At 34.0% G+C, this 25,124-nt stretch overlaps 1 protein-coding gene across 3 annotated transcripts; it reads left to right on the forward strand.

The window, feature by feature from the left end:
• The first annotated feature begins 1,498 nt into the window (after positions 1 to 1,498).
• Positions 1,499 to 24,713, forward strand: LOC137806669 (dynamin-2A). Of its 3 annotated transcripts, none has more exons than XM_068606898.1 (23): positions 1,499 to 1,857; positions 1,979 to 2,115; positions 2,323 to 2,373; positions 2,453 to 2,573; positions 2,665 to 2,757; positions 2,858 to 2,919; positions 3,108 to 3,225; positions 3,649 to 3,991; positions 10,215 to 10,362; positions 13,116 to 13,217; positions 13,324 to 13,443; positions 14,848 to 14,931; positions 15,012 to 15,139; positions 18,345 to 18,429; positions 18,541 to 18,676; positions 19,312 to 19,388; positions 20,206 to 20,262; positions 21,445 to 21,592; positions 21,705 to 21,853; positions 22,931 to 23,044; positions 23,125 to 23,192; positions 23,718 to 23,893; positions 24,141 to 24,713. In XM_068606898.1, exons 2-23 carry the CDS (start codon positions 1,984 to 1,986, stop codon positions 24,371 to 24,373), a joined length of 2,745 nt encoding a protein of 914 aa, XP_068462999.1. In that variant the 5' UTR covers positions 1,499 to 1,857; positions 1,979 to 1,983; the 3' UTR covers positions 24,374 to 24,713. The 3 variants fall into 3 exon arrangements, with proteins under 3 accessions (XP_068462999.1, XP_068462998.1, XP_068462997.1); XM_068606897.1 differs by having other exon boundaries at positions 1,598 to 1,881; XM_068606896.1 differs by having other exon boundaries at positions 1,778 to 2,115.
• Positions 24,714 to 25,124: the final 411 nt, after the last annotated feature.

Here is a 25,124-nt window from a genome sequence, read left to right on the forward strand (position 1 = left end):
TTTGAGACTATAATAAATTTAATGTTTCACCAATTCAAACATATCTTTATTAATTAATGAATCTACTAACATAAAACCAATATTATATATATATATATATATATATATATATATATAACATATTTTAACTAATAATTTTCTCAAACATTTATATTACATTCTTTAAACTATTATGTTATCTAAAAGTATAATATTTTACTTTATTTTAAAATTGATTGGAAAATATTTTAAAATATAACCTAGATGAATAGTAAAATATATAATATAAAAAATAATAATCAAAAGTATAATATATAATTAAAATGATTGGTATATAGATATAATTTAAAAGTAATATATTGATTTCACTTTACAATTATTAAGTTATGAGTTCACCAAATATATATTTAGTTATTTTAGCAGCTTTTAGATACCGGTTACCAAATTTCATTACATATTAATTTCTTTACTTCTAATTATTCTTTATAAATCCATTTAGCTTTGTAAGTTAGTTTTGACAAATGTTATTTTTTTTTTAAATAAAGTTTTAGAGTCTATTTTTTTTAAGAATTTGTTTGATTTATTATGTTACCCGACATAAATGTGATTTTATAGATAAAGTTGATGAGTTAGATTTAAAATAATTTTTTAATATTTTTTCATCTTCAAATCTTTAATTAATTAAAAATAAATTTTGTATTAAAATGAGCCTATAAGGAAATTATGAATTTTGTATTTATATGGGAAATTTATGGTCAAGTAAATAGACCAATTAAATTTTAATGTTTTTTTACTTTGTAGTAATTTCATATCGTTAATCCTGAATTCGTCTTAGGCATTTTTCATCCATTTTTTTAGAACAAAATATAATTTAAAATTCTAAAAGTAGGCTTTACCTTAATGTATTGCACTTCCACTCTTAACTATTTAAAAACACCAAATGATAACTTTTTAAGCAGTTAATATTTGTTTTATAAACTTTAATGCCCAATAATGCATAACTATATAGTAATTTAAAAACTCCTTGAAGTATTAGTATACTCATCAAAATTTATAATTATAACATTTTTTCATAAATTTATTTTACAAGTTAATTCACAATTCAACTCAATAGTAATATTGAATTCGAGTTTCGTAGATAAAAAAAATAATTAAAGGAAGAATCAATGTTAAAAACAATGCTTATCAAACAAATTAAAGTAAAAGAAGGGGAATAGTAGTGTGATGTGAACATCACAATGCAACATTTTGTGCTTTTCTCAAACTTTATACAGTTTTCAACTTTTTTTTTTCTAATAAAGAAAACTTTTTTCTTCGTGCAATCTTAGTTTTAGTGTTGCATTCTTTTTAACTAGTATCGATGTAAAGTATATATATATATATATATATATATATATATATAATATTTCACAATTTGTTTTGTGAGGAAGAAAAAAAAGAATAAAAAGGAAGAGAAAGTAAAGAGAAGTGAAGACATTTTGCATTTGAATATATTTTAAAAAATGCATGGGGTATTATTGGGCTGGTAGAAGTTTTTTTGAGACAGTGAAGAGAATTGAATTGAGGTTATTTTTGGGCGTGTGGTATAGTAAAAAAGTGTAAATAGTTTTGGGAGTGCGATGGGGCAAAGGAAGGTGTTGTTGTTGTTATTGTTATGTTATTTTACTAAACTAAACTAAAGTGATTTTTGATTTATGATTTTTGGTAAAGAAAGATAATGGGAGCGCTGAGCATAGAGTAATGTTATGTTATGTTATGTTACGTTATGCAATGTAATGTAATGAAGGAAAAAGGAAGAAGAAAGTTGCAATCGAAATCGCTATCATCGCAATCAGAATCAGGATCAGAAACAGAGAGAGGAAGAAGAGGATTGGTTTGGTACGGTGATTTAATTGGAGTTTGGTTAGTGTAGTCCTCTCATCTTTGCATTTGAATTTGCATTTGCATTTGCACCCAACAATCCAATCCAATCGCTCTCCGGAAACCTAACTTCCTTCAGATCCGATGGAGGCAATCGAAGAATTGGTTCAGCTCTCCGATTCCATGCGCCAAGCCGCTGCCGTCCTCGCCGACGAGGATGTCGACAACTACAAACGCCCTTCCACTTTCCTCAACGTCGTCGCACTCGGCAATGTCGTGAGTTTTTCTTCCATTCACATTTCTCCCTGCACTTTCAATCAGCATTCAATATATTCATATAGAGACCACATGTGATATGATGTGATGAGGTAATTGCAAATTACACACAAACACTCACTCACTTTCTATTCACATATTTGTATTGTATGTATGATTCGTTGGATCCGTTATGAATACAATGCGTTTGCGGCGGTGGTGGATCAGGGTGCTGGAAAATCTGCTTCCTTGAATAGCCTCATCGGACATCCTGTTTTGGTATTGTCTATTTGCCTTGTTCTCCTTTTCTTCTATTTAATCTCTCTTTATTTGCTCACTAATCCGTTGGAAACTGCAGCCAACTGGTGAAAATGGCGCCACTCGGGCTCCCATTAGCATTGAATTGATTAGAGATACCTCTTTAAGCAGCAAGTCAATCATCCTGCAAATTGAAAACAAAAATCAACCGGTTTCGGCAAGTAAGAATCACTTTCACTCCGCAATTGTTTAAATGATATCAATCAATGTTTCTTTTCGTCTTACTCTTTTTCCATTTTTTTTTTCTCTTAGGTGCCCTTCGACATTCTCTACAGGATAGACTAAGCAAAGGCTCATCTGGTAGGAGCCGTGATGAAATATATCTCAAACTTCATACCAGTACTGGTAAGCCCATCATCAAATTGTATGTTGCTCCCTCCCTTTATGCTTACATGCATTGGTATCATGGGACTTAATCTTTTTGTTCTGTCCTAAAATTCTGCAGCACCTCCATTGAAAATGATTGATTTGCCTGGATTGGACCAGCGCATAGTGGATGACAAAATGGTGAGTAGGTATATGTTGTCCTAAGTTTAAATTTCAAATTCGAGTATGTTGCTTTGTGGCCTAATATCCTTCACTCTCAATTGATGGTGGTGGGTATGTTTACTTTTAATTATTTCTTAGATCTATGGTTGTTTTTGAGGCATTCCCTTTGTAGAGAAGTTTGATGCCTTCTCTTTCATTATTTTTAGATCAGTGAATATGTCGAGCACAACGATGCTATTTTGCTGGTAGTAGTTCCTGCTGCTCAGGTGCCAGAAATTTCATCATCACGAGCCCTTAGAGTAGCTAAGGAGTATGACTCAGAATGTAAGTTTTCAGATTATGTTTTCATCGCCCCTCCCCCTGAAATAATAACTGCAAATTGTTTTATTAGCTGTATAAAACCAATCACGAGCCTCAGACAGTTTTTCTGAGTTGGTCCCTGATGTCTAAATGACTGAGTGGTTAGGATTCTTAGGGGTTTTGATTTTTGCTGCCTCCATTTTTTTAAAGAAAGTTGAATTCAGTATGATGTAAAGTGAGCCTGTGCACTATTCTTTAATCCCAAAGTGAATTTGTACGAGGGTGTGTTACTGAAATAAAGTCATTCGTGATTCTCAACCTAAGTTTTTGGGAGAATTGGTCTTAGACCCAATCAAACCTCTCAAGTTTACAAATTCCTTTCTTGTGTTGTACCTAATCATCTATAGTACTTGTTCATCTAACCCTTTTTGTTGGTTTTAATTGTAGCCACCAGAACTGTTGGTGTTATAAGTAAAATTGATCAAGCTTCATCAGAACCAAAAGTTCTTGCAGCGGTGCAGGCTCTCCTATTGAACCAGGGACCCCCTAAAACCTCTGATATTCCATGGGTTGCTTTGATAGGGCAATCTGTTGCTATAGCTTCTGCACAGTCTGGGAGTGGCTCATCTGAGAATTCATTGGAGACTGCTTGGCGTGCTGAGACTGAAAGTTTGAAATCAATATTGACTGGAGCCCCTCAAAGCAAGCTAGGTAGAGTTGCTTTGGTTGAGTCTCTTGCTGGACAGATTCGCAGTCGTATGAAGCTCAGGCTTCCAACTCTCCTCACTGGGTATTTTTTTTACTAGCTTATGTTTTGTTCTTTGTTGTCCATTGTAAATATAATAGTATTTAACAAAAATCGTTACTTTCCTCTTTCTTTTGTTAGCACTGCTGCTTCAATATTTTCTGTTTGTTCAGCCTTTTGATGTTTTTTAAATAGGCTTATCAACATTTGAATGAATGAAAGAGGATACAACAAATGTTTTAAATGGCGTGCTATAGCATCTCTATAGTGTTTTAGCAGTGTGGAGCGGCCCCTTATCTGCTACAGGGACTTCTGTAGTGGACTGAATAATGATGCTATCTATTGATTCCTAAAATTACTTTGGAATAGAGACATCGAGATTTTTTGGAGGGCTATTTTTGGGATTTTAATTTTCAAATCAAGACTGAAATCTACAGATGATAATGATGACTAGGATTTTGAATATGATGATTGAAAATTCCAATCTAGGAAACTTGTATTTGACTTTTTTGGGTGTTTACTTCTATGTTTTGTGTAACTTTGAGAACTAAGATGGAGAAAACATTGTATTCAACCTACACTGTTGTACCTTTTATTGATGTATGCGTGTGTGAGTTACACAAAGAGGTAAGGACCTTACCTTAAACCCTAATCCTAAAGCTGGGTACAAACAAGAGAAATAATAATAAAAAATAACATTACATTTCAACACTCTCCCTCAAGTTGGTGGAGCACATATCATATGCACCAAGCTTACAATATATAAACTGAATCTTAGGTCCTTTTAGAGATTTAGTTAAAATGTATGCGAGTTGTTCATTAGAGTCTACAAACTGAGTAGTATGATCCTTGGAGAACAACTTCTCTCCAACAAAATGACAATCAATCTCTATATGTTTAGTTCTCTCATGAAACATTGGATTGGAGGCAATATGAAGAGCTGCTTGATTGTCACAATACAACTTCATCTACTCATATTCACAAAATTTCAACTCTTGAAGGAGTTGTTTAATCCACACAAGTTTACAAGTAGCTAGGTCCATAAATCTATATTCAACTTGTGCACTAGATCGACCATCAACACTTTGTTTCTTACTTTTCCAAGATATAAGATTCCTTCCAAGGAATACCTTTTCTAAGATCAATAGATCAAGCATGATCGAAGTCAGGAGAAGGCGAGGAGGATAAAGGATCCATGGTATTGGAATCTGGTGGTGGAGGATGAGTCACGAGAATTTCAGGTAAGGATGGAGTTATTTGTGTCCGACACTAGTATGTTGAGTTTGAGTTTTGAGAGGAAGTAGAAATAATCAATAGATCACAGGATGGTACATGAAGAACCTGTTGAACAAATGAAGAATGTTTCAGGGAGGATAAGAAAAAGGTGTGACCTCAAAATCGGTAATATCAACAAACATATGATACCTTTTGGTTGAAGGAGAATAATATTTATATCTTTTTGAAGGTGAGAATATTCCAAAAATAGAAAACTTGTTAAGACCTGGAGAGGCAGTATGAACAAAACAAGTGTATCCAAACACACATGGAGAGGAGTGATATAGAGGGTCATTTGGAAAAAGTATAGAGTGAAGAACTTTATTTTCAAAAGAGGAAGAAGACATCTTACTGATTAGAAAACCGGCAGTGAATATTGCATCTCCCTAATGGTGAACAAGAGCATTATTATTCAACATTACATAGTGCGCAATTTCAATAAAATGTGTATTCTCTCTTTGTTATACCATTTTGTTGTGGAGTGTGGGTCCTTCAACAGCTGGGCCTCCAAAAGACGAGCCACCTTGTATTGCCATGTCTCTTATGCCTTTCTCTCGTCATGGGTCTTGGTATGATCCTCCTTACCCATGCCCTTGGGCTTTGATGTCCACATGAAAGAGCATGTTAACTAATGTAAAATTTCTTAGGAAGATAAGAATGAAGAAAATGCAGCAAAAAAATATTCCTTATCATTATCACTTCCAAGAATTGTAAATAGCTTTCTAAATTGGTTCTTAATTTCATTGAAGAAAGACATAATATGGATAAAAGTTTATATCTGTCTTTCTATAAATAAACCCAAGTCATTGAGATAATTCATTAATGAAAGTTACAAAATAGTTAAAACCAAAAGAAGTGACAAGACTCAATCCCTAATTATCAGAATGAATATTTGAAAAAAAAAAACAAAACAAAATTACATTACGTTTTAAACTTTTTAGAAAAAGATCTAACATGTTTTCTTATGACAAGATTCACAATCTAAAACTTGAATTTGTTCGAGACCAGGAACTATCATCTTCTATTTTGATAAACTTGTGTGGCCCAAATAATCATGCAAAATTTTTGGTGTTGGAGTTGCAAAATAGGATTCATGTGCTTCTCCAACTAGATAATAAAGAACTCGTGATTCATGTGCTTTTCCAATTAGACGACCCATACCATGTTCTTGTATAGTAGAATAACTAGCAATAAAGGTTACATAACAGTTTAAAGAATGAGTCAATGGACTTAGAGAGATTAAATTGTAAGGACAATGAGGAATGAACTAGACATGTTTTAAATTTAGTGAAGGGGGTAAAGAGACTTGCCTAGCTCCTTAAGATGTCACTTTGGGTCCATTGACTACAGTAACGAGATGAGGAACAATTTTGTAAGAAATGGATGAAAATAAAGAAATGTTACTAGAGATATGTTCCTAGGCACCTGATCCATGTACTATGACCTTCCATAGATTGAGCAATGCTTGGACTTGACACACTTGGCATTGAAGATGATTAACCTTGATTGATTTATTTCTCAGACTTGTACCTCAAATGTTCTTGGTACTCTTCATTAGAAATTTTAAATTTTGATATTTCAGATTTAGAGATATGAACAACTTTGTCTGGAAAACCATGCAAAGAATAACAATTTTCTTGGGAATGACTCATTCTCTTGCAATATGAGCATTGAGGACTTCCATTCTTACCACCATCGTGGAAGTTTCGATAACTTCACTTTGATTGGCATCTTTCATCAGGTTAAGCACATGAATGAGTCTAGTAATTAAACCATCCATAGAAGGGATTTGATCACCAACTAGAATTTAATCTTGAACATGATCAAAATCTGAATGTAGGCTTCTCATAATCAATAAGATATAATATTTATAAAGTTTCTTGTTGAGTTCCTCTAAATTGTCTGCCACTAGAAATCTTTAACTTTTACTGTAGCCATAGCCTTTGCCATATGGGAGACCATATCATGGTTGGTCTGAGTTGCATCAAAGAGATGTTGGATATCATTAGGAAAAATTTCTGGTGCATTCTTCCAACAAGATAAACATGTTTTGAAGGATATGAGTATCTCTGAAGCATCCGACTCAATTGACTACCATAAAACAACACATAGTTGGAAGTCAATTTTTTTTCACTAGGATATGTTTGCACAAGGAACAGAGTTGAGTTCAATTTCTTAGTGGTCATGGTATCCTTGACCAAGGAACAATATCTGCTCAAAAAGATACCAAGACCAATAATTCTTCCAATTGAGTCTTGCACTTGTAATGGTTGAAGTAGCCGAAAAGAAAGGAGCAAAACCTATTGCAGTCATCTCAAAGATGTAGCACAATGACCAAATATGACAAGAGAGAAAAGGAACCCTCAAATCGTGAGAGAGAATGTGTCCCAACACCAAATGACATCAGAACAATGAAATGAAGTCAGAAATGGAGGCAAAAAAGGTCGGTGAATAAGACAAAGGTGTTGTCGAGAGGTTTCGACAATAGGAAGGTGGCCCGTGGAGGCATGCACTTGAAATTGGATGCGTGTAGATTTGTGTGTGACAATGCATGGTTGATTGGTTAGTCACATGACCAAAGGAGTTGGGTCGCGCTGCACCTAACCATGACTTCTTCCAGTTCCAACAGAAAGTGGACGGTGATGGTGGCGAACGACAACCAAGGACAACAATTATGACGACAAGACAATGATGTAGAAGACATAGCGAGATCTTACCCGCTTTGATACCAACTTAGAGAAATAATATGGAAAAAACAATTTATTCAACCTACGCTGTTGTACCTTTTATTGATGTATACATATGTGCTACAAAAAGAGGTAAGGACCTTACCTTAAACCCTAACCCTAAAGCTGGGTACAAATAAGAGAAATAATAATAAAAAATAACATTACATTTCAACAAAGACACATATGACTTTTTATTGTTATTTATAAATGTTATTGGTTTTGAGTATGTTTTGTGATATTTGAGAATTGATGTGTATATACTATACACTATAAAAAATTTCAATACAACCCCTGTTCTGCTGTACACTATCTTGCTACAGCGTTTTTGGAACTGGGCACTATTTGCTACTATCCAGGATTTAGATCATTCAATACATCAGAAATAAATATAACTAGTGGGTTGCATTTGATCCTTTTCTTATGATATTGTAGAATGCACATTGTCAATATCTAAGCGCATTCAAATTTTTAGTGTCATTTATATGTTCTGTTTTGTAAAATGTTCGTAGATTACATTTGCAGAAAAAAAGAAAGTATTATTGTATACACAGTGCATATGGGATACGTATTAAGTGGGGACTTTTTTCGTTGTGAGAAATTTGAACTATAAATGTGGGTCAAGACTAAAAGTTAGTCAGTGATCACATCTCATGACCACTTAAAATGTCGTGCATTTTTTTATAACTTTGACATCAAATATGATCTAATGATCTATATGTAGCTTTCAATTCTCACAACGAGGAATTCTCATTTATATATATTTCATGGGTAGGGGTGGTTTGGGTTAAGGCTTAAACCAAACCATGAAAATAGAGTTGGTTTGGTTTCCTTTTTCATCAACCTTCTCTGTATGCTGTCTACAATGTTATATATTTGCCAAGTTGCATGAAATTTAATGCTGTTAGAATGAATAGTTAGTTATATTTTGAATAGTTATTAGCTATTACTAACAACTATATCTTTTGTTGTAAGTGTTTACCTATAAATACTCTCGTAAGTTTCTTATTTCATATAGTGAAAATAATAAACACAGTTCAGTCTGTTATAAAGTTTTCTTTTGTTCAATTCCTCGTATAAATCCCAATAAATCAATGCATATTCAAAAGCAAAATGTCAGAATATTTCTAACTCCATAAATGAAATGGCAAGGCGTAGTCGGCATTAGTGGTGCAGAGCGGGTAGACTGCTTAAAGGAGACTGTTGTGCATTAGTTTAGTGGTGTGGTTGTCACAGCCACTATCCTGGAGTGGCAAAAATATCTTCTAAACCCAGAAAAATAATATCAGATCTGACAAATTTGTTTTCAGATCTGTGGAGATTGTTTTGAGGTTCCAAAATACCATTACAAAGTGATAATTAGTGGGGTTATCTTAGGTTTTTTGTACTATATTAGTTTGAAAGAAAGAAAAAAACCCTTCAAAACCCTTCGTTATCTTCCTCTCTTTTGAGCCTCTCCAAGCTCTCTCTTCTTTTCATCTGATGACGCACTCCATTTCTGGTGATCCACTTTGTTTTTGGGGAACCCCTTCTCTTCCATTCCTGCAGGTTTTTTTCTTTGTAGGTTTCTCTGTGTTCTGTTTTCTTCTTTTTTCTTTTTCTTTTTGTCCTTTGTTTTTCTCTATCCTTTCTCTTCGACATCCAACACTTCTATTTCCCTTTTGTCTCTGTTTTCCTCTTTCTATTTCATCGACTATCCTTTGTCTTTTTTATTTTCTTCACTATCAATTTTATTTTTATTTTTTGCATTAGTATCTAGCTACTGATTGGCAGCAGCCACTTATATGTTTTGTAAGGTATTTTGAGGTTTTATTTATTAGTTATGAGTAGTAGTTTATGAATTTTGGTATTTTTTCTGCTTTTTAGTGTATATATTAGAATAGAGGTTGTTCGATATCTACTGTCTGATTTTTGGGGTCAGCTGCTTTGTGCCGGTATATGGAATTGGCAGCTATGACCTTCACAAGGAGTAGACTGGAGAATGGCGGCAACAACATTAAATAATAAGAGAAAATGGAGTGATTATTTAAATTTCCACAATATGACAAGTGATGAGAGATTGTGTGATTTAATTTATATTGATATTTCTTACTTTTTGTGTAATATGTTTATTGTTAGTAATTAATTAGTACTAATGTTGACATTGCCTGATGATTTGGTTAGGTTGAGTTAATTTGACCTTTTAAATGAATCTATTCCTTTATTTTTAAATTTAGTTTTGGTTTTGAATGGCCCTAAGATATATTCCGTTATTATAATTGCTGCAGTCTTCAGGGAAAGTCTCAAATTGTTCAGGAAGAGTTAATGAAACATGGTGAACAAATGGTTAGTAGTTCTGAAGGTACAAGAGCTCTAGCCTTGCAGTTATGCCGTGAATTTGAGGACAAATTTCTTCAACATCTTACAGGAGGCGAGGTTGGTAGTTTTTTTTTTTTTTTTTTACATTTTATAAGATGCAAGGGTACATTCTATCTGGGGGAAAATTGGATGTCAAAAGAGATTGGAGCTATTTCTCATGTGCCATGTTAGAGATTTTGGGACTAGTAAAGATGGCTAGGTCTTCTGGTCACCTAGGTAGTTTGTTGGTCTGAAGTACTCCTTTCTGCTACAAGCACCCAGGTTCCAAACCTGGATAAAGGAGGACAAAATATGGCAAGGTCTTTTTAGTGTTGTGCAGTTTATGCATTTAGTTGGTGCCTTTAATTATGGATAAATGCTACAATTTCCGAGGACAATTACTTACTTTTCCATTAGTTTAGTTTGATCTGATCAATTTCTGTGTACTCATAGTTTTATTGGATATTAGACTAGTGTGGTTCGGTCAATTGATTTGCGTTTTCCCCCTTATGTAGGAAGATATCTTGTCTTTGCTTCTGTTCTGTCTCACTTAACCAATTTATTTTCTTATAAAAAATCATTGAAAAAGTGTTGAAATTATAGGGATTTAGCTTGCAAAAGAGGAAGATAAAGTTTAGATATTCTGAATAGTATTCTCTTGTGTATAATGTTGTGATTGTGTGCTTCAAAGTGAATACACTAATTTCTATATGTAGTGATTGAAGACTACTATTCTCGATTGATTAAGGAAACAAATTGTGAAATATAATGAAATGCGAATACCACTTCCTGCCCTTGGACAAGATCATATATATTTTTATGTTGTTAAAGGGGCAAGTTTGATCCCTGGAATCTTTGAAAATACCACCCAAACCCCTCCCCTGGACAAAAACACATAGGGAGAGAGGAATAACACTTTTGGAAAGTTAGTTATGGAATCTGTTATGCGTACCTTAACGGAACTGCTGAAGTGATACTTGACAGTAGGATAACATGTTGCAGCAATCACAAGGGCTTGAATATCAGGGGAATGGAGCACAATGGAGAGGGTTTAGCATCATTTGGGTTGTTTATGTGTGGCTGATGCCACAGGGCTGAAAAAGCACTGCTTTGATAGATTTCTTTTACCTTTCTCTGTGTGTCTTAATCAGGTTAGGTGGAAATGATCATTCTGCAGCACTAAGTTATTGGAATGATAGTAACAATGTGAAGCAGAACAAAAGCTCAGGTCCAAAAGCTCAACACAACAGAATTCAAAGGAAGAACAATAAGGAGTAAACAAAGATGGAAAAACACAAACAAATTGTGGTCTTGGTAGTAATCTAGTTCTGTGAAAAAAATTATTCTCAAGGTAGATGTCATGACTCTAACACCATGTTGAATTTATGGGGTTTAGGCAGGGAAGTAGGAAGAGACATTATAGAACTATAGGGATTCTGTTCTTGGGCGTAATGATGTTATGGACGTGATCCCAAAAAAACCTGAGGTTTGTTTATACCAATAGAAAATCCTAATTAAACAAGGAAACAATAAGCAAATACAATTAAAGGCGAAATACCACTCTCGATATTCTACAAAGATACTTTAAGGTATTCTAAGATATAATAATGATATTATGAGGTATTTCATGAATATTTTGATGAGATCTTCAATGGGGAAGATCCTGTTAGAGCGAGAGATAGCACAAATTCTAATTCATGAATTTTTTTTCCAAGAGAAACACAATTAAAGGAAAATTCATATGAGATGATCCAAGATACTTCAAGGTAGTTGAAGATATTTTTAGAAAGTGGACTTTAAATCTAACTGAACCTTGCAAAACAAATTTGTATGTTTTGATTTGTACCTACTTATATATATACTATAATTTGACCATCTCTTTAGTGTTTATGTTGGATCTCCAACACACCTTTCACATTGGGTACTGGACATCTCGAGCGTGTGAATAAATATTTATGGATGGTTCAGTAGTAGGTGACATTATAGGCCTAACAAATCTTGCTAAGATAAACTTGAATATCATCTTAGAAGGTGGACTTTAAGGTTAACTCAACCTCAACCTCACAAAATCGGCTTGTAAGGTGAGGTTTGCACCTACTTTTATATTATTATTTGGTCATATCTTTATTTGATGTGAGATCTCCAACAATTGTGTTATTTCAAAAATATTATGGTGGGGTTTCAAAGAGAAAGATCTTGTTGGAGTAAAGGAACTAAAATACAAATTCAAGAAAAAACATCGAAAACACAGCCCATTGAAGAGATTGGGCAAATAATAACTGATTTTGTGCTGCATCTTTGTGTGTAAAAGAGAATTTATTGGCATGAGATGAAAAAATTACAAAGTTATGAGGATAAGGTGTCCTCCCTCCAACCTAAAGAACAAAACAGAAAACCACCAGGTGAAGAGTGGTAAAAAAACATCGAAGGAACAAAGGTTTCCAATTTTTTAGCATGTCTGTTAATGAAACGGGATTCACATAGAAATACGAGCATTCTATTTCAACCAAACACACCAAACTACAGGATTGGTTGCACATTACTTAAATATATCTTTATTTCTACCAAAACAGTGAAAACTTATCATAAAAAATTGTTCCAAGGATCTAGGTTGCACCCAACATTCAGTGAAGATGATGAATAAGGAGACAAGTAATCTGTATAACAATGTAAAGTTGTTGAACCTTGTCAATCTGGCTCTGAAAATTATTCAAATGCTTGAACTCTTTATATTGATCCTTTGATTGGTAATCTGTTTCTTATGTATTTCAAATAAGGGGACAAGCATACTATTTGTCTGTAACTAAGTTCTTTCCTCTATTTCCTTGCAGGGTAATGGTTGGAAAGTTGTTGCCAGTTTTGAAGGGAATTTTCCTAACAGAATCAAGCAACTTCCTATTGACAGACACTTCGACATAAACAATGTCAAGAGGGTAAATCTTCTCCCTTGATTTTGTCATTGTTTATTTAGATTTTAGTTAATCTTAGTCTCTTGACTATAGAGGTGCTTTTTTATTCCCCCGTTTTGGCTTATGTCAGGTTGTCCTAGAAGCAGATGGATATCAACCTTATCTTATCTCTCCAGAGAAAGGTTTGAGATCCTTAATTAAAGGCGTTCTTGAACTGGCAAAGGAGCCATCACGATTGTGTGTTGATGAGGTAAGCTTCTGATGTGTTGTTAATGTTGTTTCTAGAGCCATTAATGTTTCAGATTTGTGTAAAGATTGTCCAAAATAATTTGGGTTGTACTTACAGACCCAATCATATTTGGATCTTCCAAAAGAAAACAGTGGTATATCATAAGGTGTGACTTGTGAAGTTACATCAAGTGTCTGAACTGTAGGTTGGTGGGGAGCCTTTGGGTGTGGTTGTCAACCTTCAAAACTTGACAATTAATTACAAGCAGTTGCTTTTAGAATGTGATGTGCTTCCTTCTTAATCACTTAAATTAAGAAAAAGTTCTTATTTGATTAGATTCAAAACCAGAATTGGCTCAAAAGAAATCCATAGCAATGCTAATTTTAAACTAATCAGTTTATATGTTAATCACTAGTTAACCTGTTTTTCTCCCATTTTCTCCCTTTTTTTTGCAAAATCATTAGAAAGTTACACAAAGATTTGAAACAGTTGTTAATATTAAACTATGTCTATTGGAATTGTAGCGGGAATAGCCTATGTGGAATGCTTATATGGGTATAGTTTTTATTGTTTGATATCAACTATTGTCCATTGCATTAGAGAAGTTTTTTTTTAAAAATTTGGTAGACTGAAGTTTCCGTTTGCTTGATTTCATGAGTCAGGTGTGGCCCCCCCATGGTTTGTGTTTTCTTTTCTTTTTCTTAATGCTATTTTCTTATGAAAGCTAAATGCTTTCCTTAGAAAAATTCATATAAAAAAACTAGTTCTAAACCAAAAGTGGTACAAAGTATCTTGTAAAAATATTGCAAATTCATATAGATTTGTATAACTGGTTTTAATGTTTTATATTGCACAGCTGTAAACCAATTCTCAAGTTTGCCAAACACATTTTAATAGTCCTTTTTTTTTTCTTTGCATCAGTTACTGATGCACCTTTGGAACATTTGGGTCATAAAATTATTTGTATCATATCATGTATTGATTGTTATCCCATTGATTAGAATATCCCAATTGACTGTGAATTTCTTATGGGGGCATCGAGTTCCTTTCTATTACCTCATGCATTTAATTTATTTTAACCTTTACTGGTATAGAGATTGAGTAATTACCAGGTTTTGCTTTGCTATTGATATCATCTCATGAACACTGCAATGTTGCAATATGTGTTTTTCTTGACCTTTCTCTGTAAGAAATTGTGACCAGTACCAAATTAGGTGTGGAAATAGGAGCATTTAATGATCATTACTCTTCCAAGTAGTTTAGTTATTGTTTTTAGCCTAGTTCAATGTATCTTCGGAAATAGTAATATTTTAATTGTTCTTTTGAAAGTAGTAGTAATGATTTGCTATCTTTGTAATCATTATTATAAATAGATCAATCAGCTGACTGGTAAGTAAAGTCTTTCTTTCTCTCTTCTCATGTTAGGTACACCGTGTGCTTGTGGATCTTGTTTCTGCCTCTGCAAATGCAACACCTGGGCTTGGAAGATATCCTCCATTCAAGAAAGAGGTAAAAATTCTGTGCAGTAATTCATATGCAACTTGATTTGTTTTTTAGAAATTATCTAGCTCATTTTGTACAACTTTCAGATTGTTGTAATTGCAACTTCAGCCCTAGAGACATTTAAAAATGAATCCAAAAAGATGGTTGTTGCACTAGTTGACATGGAGCGTGCATTTGTTCCACCTCAACACTTTATCCGTTTAGTGCAGAGGCGGTATGTTCAATAATTGATAAATTTTTTTCATTTTTTAATATGAATTCATAATCTTCATGTGTTAACGGGAGCATTAATTTGTTTTTCATTTATTAGACTCTCAGGATGAATTTGAAAGTCATTAGAATCACCACCATTGATTTTATTAGGGTATTTTTACTCTATCTGTATTTTTTTTATCTTTTACAATATGTACAGCAGTAATATAGCTTTATCTTGTAATTGTTTTGTTATAACAACTGTTTGACCGCTGCTGTACTTAATTGTTGACAACTGTACTTGCAACTAACCGGAAGTTAGTTGTAAGTTAGTTAGATTGGATGAATCTTCTTTCTCCTATGCAAAAGCTCCCAGTTGTATCTTTTCAAATAATAATGATTCTTCTTACAAATAGTTTTCAAGTTCTCTCTGATTGATATGGTATTCAGAGCTTAGGTTCGAACCCTAGGGTTCTTTCATGGTTTTCTCTACTCAATATTCCTCTTGGACAAAACTGCTGTTGGCTGTAAATGGGTTTTTCGGGTAACAGAAAGTTCTGATGGGTCAATAAACAAGTACAAAGCCCGGCTTCTTGTCCAGGGATTTCATCAACAACAAGGATTTGTGTAAGTGAAACTTCTTTAGTTAACTGATGAGGCCCAGATAATAAGTGGGCCACTAGCCCATGAAGGGAGCAAGACTCGATGGGGAAAAGTACGTGAGAGAGAAGAATCGGATGGTTGAGGTATGTGATTCATGGGTAGAGCAGTTAGAGGAGAGAGAAGAATCGGATGGTTGAGAGGGAAAAATATTAATCGTGGAGGGGGAAAGGGAATCCTATTTGTATTCTGTTTTTCGGTTATTTAGGGGGGAGGTTTTTGGGTGAAAGGGAGAGGAACCACTTGGGTTGTTCTAGAGGAGCATAGCTCTAGGCAGTGGGAATTGTTATCCTTCTGTATTCTGCTTTCATTGACAAATAATACAAATATTTGTGCTTACTTCATTTCTTTCTACTTTCTTCTTGCTTTTGAGGTCTGGGTCTGTATCATCAAACATGAAATGTGAGACTTATTCTCTCTCTTGCTCTCATCTCACCCATAAGTGGCTTCTTCAGCAACTTGATTTAAAATGGTTGTTAAATGGTGAATTGGAAGAAGTTTACATGACTCAACCCCCTGGATATGAGAACTTAAATAAGTAACTTGTTTTGAAGATGAATAGAGCCATTTATGGCTTAAAACAGTCTCCTAGGGCCTAATTGACAAATTAAAAGCCACTCTTCTGCATTTTCACTTCAGCAAATGTGACCCATCTATCTCTATTTGTTTATCCTAAGAATTCTTCAGTCATTTACATGCTTGCCTATGCTGATGACATCATAACTACTGGTAACAACCCCCTTTGCTTCAGAACTTTATTTCAAAACTGAACTCTGTATTTTTACTCAAAGATCTTGGTGACTTGGACTATTTTCCTGGCATTGAAGTCACTGCCATTAAGATGGTTATCTCATTCTCACTAGGTCAAAATACCCAGGGGACTTATTATCCAAGAATAAGATGGATGAAGCAAAACCAATTTCATCTCCAGTGGTTGGAGGCTGCAAGTTAACCAAGTTTGGTTCTGAAGATTTTTCTGTTCCTACTCTAGACAGATCACATGACCTGAAATTAGTTTGTCTGTAAACAAAGTCTGTCATTCATGTATAAACCAACTGAAGAACACTGAGGTACCTAAAAGGTACTCTCTCATGGGGTGACACTTTCAACCTGCCTCTTCCAAGACACCATAACAAATTCATGCCTATTGTGATAGTGATCAGGCCCCTGATCCTGATGATAGAAGGTCTACTTCTGGAGCTGCTATATTTCTTGGTTTGGATCTTACATCTTGGGTCCAATAAGCAAACTGTTGTGGCTAGATCAAGCCCTGAGCCAGAATTAGAAGCATGGCTTTGGTTGCAGCTGAATTCAAATGGCTACAATATTTGTAACGTGAGTTAAAATTGGCTCATTCCTCACCAGTTCTATGTGATAATTTGAGCATGGTGGCTCTGGCTCATGTCCTGTTCAGCACTCTCACACCAAACACATGGAGATTGATATTGTTTTTGTTCATGAAAGGTGCTCTGCAAAAGTTTTCAAGTTGTTCATGTGCCTGCCATCGATCAATGTGCTGATATTATCACCAATGCTCTAACTCTGGCTATTTTTACCAAGTATTTATATTGTTTTTATCTTTTCGTAATATCTACAGCAGTCCTATAACTTTATCTTTGAATTGTTTTGTTATAACAACTGTTTGACAGCTGTACTTAACTGTTGAAAACTGTACTTACAACTAACTTCTGTTAGTTAAAGATACCTAGATTAGTTGAACCCTCTCTGCCATACATAAAAGCTCTGTTGTATCTTTTCAGTTCAGTTAATGATTCTTCTCGCAGAATAATGTTACAAACTCCTTGAATCTAATATTGATGAAGATTGGGTTTGCCCAAGGATCTCCAGTCCTTTATGTGTGTTAATTTTATTGGTTTTGACCCCAACAGAGATGCTAAAAGGGTATGACAGTGTTCTCAAGTTGAAGCTGCTGTATTTATTTAGTTGGCAAGAAATTCTTGATGTTTCACCAGTCAAGTGTTAGCTTTGGATTTTATTTTGGACTGTTTCTCAGTTGCCTTCTTTGTGGTGTTATTAAGGCAAAAGTCTTTTAAGGGGGTGCTTTTGACAGATCTTCAGAGAGAGATTGGTTGCTGTGCTACATGTTTCATGTTCTCAGTCTTGTTACTTTTTCTTTATTGTTGTAGTTTATGAAGATTCCTTATTATCATGCATTTGAGTCTCTCTTTTCTTTCTTAGTAAATTATTTTTTAAGAAAAAGAGTTTAAGAATACGATAATGATTTTTGACATTCTAAGATCCCTTTTAAGTTTGTGGGCTGTGTTGAATGAGCAATCAATATTCATTGCATTCTTTGCAAATAAGGAGCCAGATCACGTCCCTATTTCTAGGAATACAACAGAGCCGTATTGGTGACTTGAACTCTTTTAGTATTATCTATCTCTAATCTTGAACGAATGTGATTACTGTTTCAATTTCAATATCCTCTATTTCTCAACCTTGTATAGTATACACATAAATACAATAATCACTAACTGTTAACTGTTTGACTGCTGCTGTTTATAATTAATTTTATATGATCTAATACTTTCAACTAATTTCATTAGAATGGAAAGGCAACGCCGAGAAGAGGAGCTAAAGAACCGGTCATCCAAGAAGGCAGTTGATGCAGAACAATCAATTCTAAATAGGGTAAGGAATAATACAGTTTAAAATGTACATACTTGAATTTGTTAAACATTACATAAGTGTATAAATTTTGGCTTTATATATACAAGATGTATGTTCTATTTTGTTTTCTAGGCAACTAGTCCTCAAACAAGTCAACAAAGTGGGGGAAACTTAAAATCACTGAAAGAGAAATCTAGTCAGCAAGACAAGGATACACAAGAGGCATCTGGCTTGAAGACTGCTGGGCCCGAAGGGGAGATAACAGCAGGTTTTTATTATTCATCCCTAAATTTGTATTCCAGGTCTAATATCATTATGTTCTCTCTGCTGTGTCTCATGTGCTGCACAATCCTTGAAGTATTAACTTTGTGGCTTCCTTTTTCATCCAGAGCATCTGTATCTGCCTCACTCAATAGTTACCTTAATTTTCTCAGCAGTCACCTTCCTTATCCAATAGGACTTGCAGCAGTTGTATACTGACAAACATTGTTCGGCACATCTTGCTTGTAGCTGATTGTTTAATCACTAAATTGATAGTGCACAGATAGTACAGCACACAATCATTTGAAAAGATACCTCACTGTAGAGAAAAAAGTTAAGGATTATTTTCCATTCCCCCCAACTTTATATAAATAAGGAATTGATAAACATAATTATCTTGTTCTTCTTTCCAATTAAGTCATTAGAGATTACAATGACATTGTTTGATCTGTATAGTTAACTCCTCCTAGTGGTTGTTGTGGATATCAACAAATGTTAAGCTATTATTCATTTAATCCAAGGACTGCAACAGTTTCTGTACCTTTCTTTCTGGGTGTTCTATCTTTCATCTTTTGCCTCTCACCAAAGTAAGGATTGAATGTTTCTTAGTTTACTTTGAATTGATTTCAACTCTTGATGCAGGATATTTGTTGAAAAAAAGCGGAAAAGGTAGTGGTTGGAGCAGACGATGGTTTGTTTTAAATGAGAAGACTGGCAAGGTTAGTAAATTGTCTCATTTTATACTGAATTACATTCCAAAACTGCTCTAGACCTTCTGGTTTAAACATTTGAGCATATAAGCCTTGTAAGCTGTAGCTGCACAGAAGTGTTTCATATGGATAAAAACTTCTTTTGGTGAAATTGAAAATGATATTTTGTGAAAATTCTTACTATACCTCTTGGTTCTTGACATTTCCAGTAATCGAGTTAGTTTACAAATTTTTAAGCATTTGTCTAATATGATGGAATGTGGCCTATTTATGTTATGATTAGAGAAACCTTCATTTTAATTATTAAACTGACAAGGCATTCTATCTGTTAATATGAGCTCGGAGTTCTTATATTTTTGTATGCGGGAAAAAATCAAACCCACATCTATTAGAGATAATGCCAAAATCCACTATATAAGTGGGACCAATCCCCATCTTACAAGTCAGATTTGTAGGATTGGATTTGACCTATATCCATTTTGTAAAATGGTATTAGAACCTATCCTACATCCAATGAAAGAACGACTCATCATGTTACCAAGCCCAATAGTGTTAGACTGGGGTGTATTAGGAAAAATCCAAGTCCACATCAACTAGAGATAATGCTAAAATACAGTATATAAATGGAGACAATCCTCACCTTAGAAATCAGTTTTATAGGGTTGAATTAGATCTAAATCCAGTTTGTAATAATTTGTATTCAGTCTCAAGTTGTGTAAGTTGTATTTGGAGGTCTTTTTGATATTGGTGCTTATGCTATAGATGGGAGTACAAACTGCATCTTTCTGAACATATGCTGAGATTTAACTATACTTTATATTGCCAGCTTGGATACACCAAAAAACAGGAAGAGAGACATTTCCGAGGAGTAATTACATTAGAGGTATGAACTTTTTGGTTGATTTCTTGAATTTATGGTATAAAGCTTACGAACTTCAATAACCTGTTTCTGGGATACTTGAGAAAACAAGGGCCAAATAACCTCTGTGTAATCAGTTATAAAATTGGAGTGCCATATTGTATTTATGATTTAAGGGAATTTATTTGGTTATGATTTTAAAAGACTTTATTGACAAAAAGTCTTGTATATTTTAAAAACTATGTAAAAATGTTGTGAAAGACTTTTATGATTAAGTTTTTGTTGTTTAGATTTTAATGGATTTATATAGTAAGAATTTACAAGATTTGAAAAGGCTTAACTTAATACATTTACAAAGATTTGAAAGAACTCCATATGTTCTTTTATAAAACATCGAGAGTTACAAGAGTGCATGAAAAGTCTTAAAATAACTGAAAATTTGTATTGAAAAAGTAAAACCAATTGAAATTTTTCAATCTTATACTAGCTAATTGGTTCTAACTTCATGTTCTCTTTTACTAGTCAGCTATGTATTAGAATCTTCTCGTGCATGCTACTGGGTTCAAAATTGTTTCAATGGGGAAGTCATAAAAATAGTACCGAGTACATATGAGCGAATGGATTGTGATGGAAAAAAGAAAAGTCCAACAACAAGAAGAAAAAGAGTTTCAAGAAGAGTTCCAGTGGGATTGTTTGATGGCTGTGATATTTATGCATCTCTATTAAGAAGTCACATGAAATCAATCAAAATCTCTATTAAAAAATAATTTTTTATATTTTTATATTTTTTAGTATCAACAAATTTTGTATTAGTTGTAACATATCTTAATTGGATACGACTTGATTTCATTGTCTTTCTTAAAAAAGCTTAATTAGCATTTTTTTAATTGATATTCTAATTGAATATCACAAGAATTATATATCATTTGAAAGTATTGATTTAATTTCCTTTGGATTTTTTTTATAAAATTAAGTCTTTTAAAATATCCTTCAAAGTCCTAATCCGAGACACCCCCTTAATGTTCTTATGGATATTGTCTCCCTTGTGATGAAGTTATAAATTTCTTTCATATGAGGCATATAATCAATGGTTCAGACACAACATAATGCTTTGTTCAGACAGAATTTGAAGTTGACCTGAATAATGACTATTGATGAACCTTTCAGCATGTAATGCCTGTTTTACTTTTGGTTGTGCCTGATCAGGAATGCATTATTGACGACATTTCTGAAGATGATGAAGTCTCCACAAAGAGTTCAAAGGATAAAAAGTCCAATGGACCTGATTCTGGAAAAGCATCAAACCTTGTTTTCAAAATAACAAACAAGGTCGCATATAAGACTGTTATGAAAGGTAACCCCTCTTGTTCTAATTTTTGCATCCTCCCCCATGTGTTCCAATTTAAGAATTCTTCACCAGATCTGAAACCGTGACAACTGACAATATTAAAACGTACGTTTTTCAGCTCAAAGTACAGTTTTGTTAAAGGCTGAGAGCATGGCAGATAAGGTTGAGTGGATCAACAAGCTAAGAAATGTTGCACAGGCTAAAGGAGGTCATGCCATTGGGGAACCTAGTTTTCCTATGCGGCAAAGTCTTTCTGATGGTTCTCTTGTAAGTTTCTATCTGTTCTCTTTGATGTTATTCTCTTAGAATTTGAGTTTAGGACCTATGTCAATCTTATAAAACTAGTTTTTAAGGTGAGAAATACCTAAGCTTTTTAAGGACTCATTTCTCTAGCTAATGTGAGATTTCAATCTCTTGAAAGATGACATATTAACAACTACATTCTTGACATTTTACTTTGGGTCCATTTGGTAGAGAGGGGAGAAATAATATATGAAAATAAAAAGAGATGAATGAAAATGTGATATAAAATGAAAATTGAAGATGCTTGGTTGAAGAGAAATAGATAATAAGTACCGAGATAGAAAGATGAATAGAAATAGAGTGAACAGTACTGTTGGGATCCACTCACCTTTTAATTTTCTCCTCCTTATTTCTTTCATGCCAAAAAATCCTATTAAATCCATCTTTCCTATTTCCACTTCCTTCTTTCCAAACAAACACACCATTAATTTTCTGGTTAGCCACTGCATAGGGGTAGTAACCCTTTGTGAGACACTGCCAACCAACTTTTCCAACATTCATCTAATTGACCAATTAACCACTTAAATTTCGTCTTCTTCACCCATGATTGGGTCTAAGATATTTCTTTGTTTGTTTGGGTTTGTTGAATACAAAAATTTTCCTTTAATGGTGTTATAATTACATAAATAAGAATCATATCTTTATAATTACAGATATTGGGATCAGATCTTTATAATCAGAAACTTCAAGATCATATCTGTATTATTCTAGGATCTTATCTTTATTTTTAGAAGATATTAAATCTCATTTATTTATTGTGTTGGTTTCTTTTTCTCAATATAAATAAACCACTCATGCTATCACAAAAACATACAATTTTAAATCATCATCTTTATAGCTTAACAAATAGCATCCTTCTTCTGGTGAATATATTTATATAGAAATGAATTTATGACATTTTGGAACTTAGGATTGGGTCCTTTAATTATTGCTGTTAGTTTGTTTGGAAGTTACAAACACTAACCAATTTACAGTCCATCTAGAAAAGAGTTCATTTTTGTATTTTCATAACATGTCTTCATGTTGAAAAATCTTTTGTAGGATACTATGGCCAGAAAACCTGCAGATCCTGAAGAGGAGCTCAGATGGATGTCTCAAGAAGTGCGCGGTTATGTTGAAGCTGTTCTTAACAGCCTTGCTGCTAATGTCCCAAAAGTGAGTTTATTTTATCCCCTACATAATTTTCTATTCAGATTTGGCACTGTTTGTAAGATCATTTCACTTTGTCTAAGCAGGCAGTTGTTCTTTGCCAAGTAGAGAAAGCCAAGGAAGACATGCTCAACCAGTTATACAGTTCCATCAGGTAAGTGCTGTCGTTTCTCATCATACTATTGGATGTCTATTGAGTGTGTTGCTTCTTAGTGGATACTATGATGTACTGGCATTCAACCTATATTCTCTTTAGTCAATATTAATGTTCAATCAACCTAAGTTTATATTAATCTACTATTCAACCACATATGTAAGTATTTGGTCATATGTAAGGATTGTGTTTTTTAATGCTTTGGTTGGGTATGTCTAGGGAATCAACATAGACACGTTGGGTTTGGGTATACAAGTAGATTAAGTTTATGAAGTTGCCATTGTAAGTTCCTTCTTTTCTCTTGACTTTTCTCTTTAGTAGGACTTCTTTGTGATCTTAACCTATCCCTAGTAGTTCTTTCCCTCTTCTGTCTAATAACTTTTTTTGTTTGCAATAAATAATAATACTTGAATCTTTGATTCTATTTATTTAATCTTGAACGCTACAGTTATTACAAATTACTATTCAAGAATGGAACCATTTGACAGTGAAAATTAAGTGTCTTTTTAATGTTGTGGTTGGCAGCGCCCAAAGCTCTGCAAAAGTTGAGGAGCTGCTTCAGGAAGACCGCAATGCCAAGAACAAAAGGGAGCGAGTTCAGAAACAGTCTTCCCTTCTTTCAAAACTCACTAGGCAGCTTGGTGTCCATGACAATAGAGCGGCTGCAGCATCCAATTGGTCCGACAGAGGGAGTTCAGCAGGTAATGTCTTCACATTTGCCTGAGGTCTTACTTTCCGTGAAAGCTTAGCTGGTCTGCTAGCTGTTTCAGAAGACCTTTAGCTTTTGTTGAAGAAAGAATGTGATGAGATTATGTATATAAATTTTGTTGTAACTCTCCCAGAACATAATAAATAAGTTGTTGAACATATAATGTGTTAATTGCAGATTTCTTAAGTAACTATATTTTTGTTGATTTTTCATATACTTTTGGAAATAAAACTATGCAGAGACCAGCCCAAGAAGCTCTGGACCCTCGTCAGGTGATGATTGGAGGTCTGCCTTTGATGCTGCTGCCAATGGTCCAAGCGACTTGTCATCTAGGTATGGTTCTGGTGGTCATAGTAGACGTTACAGTGACCCATCCCAAAATGGTGATGTGAGCTCAGGCTCAAATTCTAGCAGTCGCAGGACACCAACTCGGTTGCCCCCTGCTCCTCCGCAATCTGGTCCAAGATATTAGATGAAGCTACATGTGGTTGGTTTTGATCAAAATTATGCATTCTTGCGCTTTCAGTTTTTTCTTCTTATAACGAGACTGTTCCACCTCCTTTTAGAGACTTTAGTCGGAATGTTATAGTTTTGTAGATAAGTAAAGTATTCATATCTCATTCATCTTACGGCCATACGCAGTGTGTGTGTGTGTCCAATTTTAGCCCCTTACTGGGTATGTGGGGGCATTGTTGGGTGAGATAATTTTGTGTCTTCCCGACATTCTTTCTCCTCTCTCTTACAAATGTAATTGTTTTGTATCCAATGTGATTATCAGCATTTATATCAATGCCTTTTTCTTTTTCCGCCTACTTTATTAACCGCTGATTATTTCTGGTTGGTATTATCATTATATGAAAAAGCTTGTGGTTATTAAGATCACTTTGAAGTGGCAAATCAAATCATGAGGCGATGTCCAAAAAGTGCCCACTGTTATAACTGGTCGTGAATGTTTTAAAAATTGTTTCAGTCCTTCGAATAAATTATATAAAGAGTTTACAGCAAAGTCAATATTTTGTTTTATGGCAATTGTCTAATGCTCAAATATAAGTTTACTCGGAATTATTTTCTACAAGGCACTTGTACAAAACCAAGTTTGTTCCATAAATATCGTTGCAATTTGTATAAGGAATATACAGAATAAAAAAACAGCTTCTGTATCTGATACGTGGAGGAGTCGCCGCTGAGACTATGTTATCTACATCACCGTTATTGACATGGAC

The sequence above is a fragment of the Phaseolus vulgaris genome, chromosome 3 (genome assembly GCF_000499845.2).
Source record: "Phaseolus vulgaris cultivar G19833 chromosome 3, P. vulgaris v2.0, whole genome shotgun sequence".
Lineage (NCBI taxonomy): Eukaryota > Viridiplantae > Streptophyta > Magnoliopsida > Fabales > Fabaceae > Phaseolus > Phaseolus vulgaris.

Excerpts from the sequence above, each read along its gene's own strand:
- LOC137806669 (XM_068606898.1), top strand. The coding sequence starts at position 1,984 with ATGGAGGCAATCGAAGAATTGGTTCAGCTCTCCGATTCCATGCGCCAA. Across the intron at positions 15,140-18,344 it reads ATCCGTTTAGTGCAGAGGCG|AATGGAAAGGCAACGCCGAG; the intron begins GTATGTTCAATA and ends TAATTTCATTAG. Across the intron at positions 19,389-20,205 it reads TAAATGAGAAGACTGGCAAG|CTTGGATACACCAAAAAACA; the intron begins GTTAGTAAATTG and ends TTATATTGCCAG.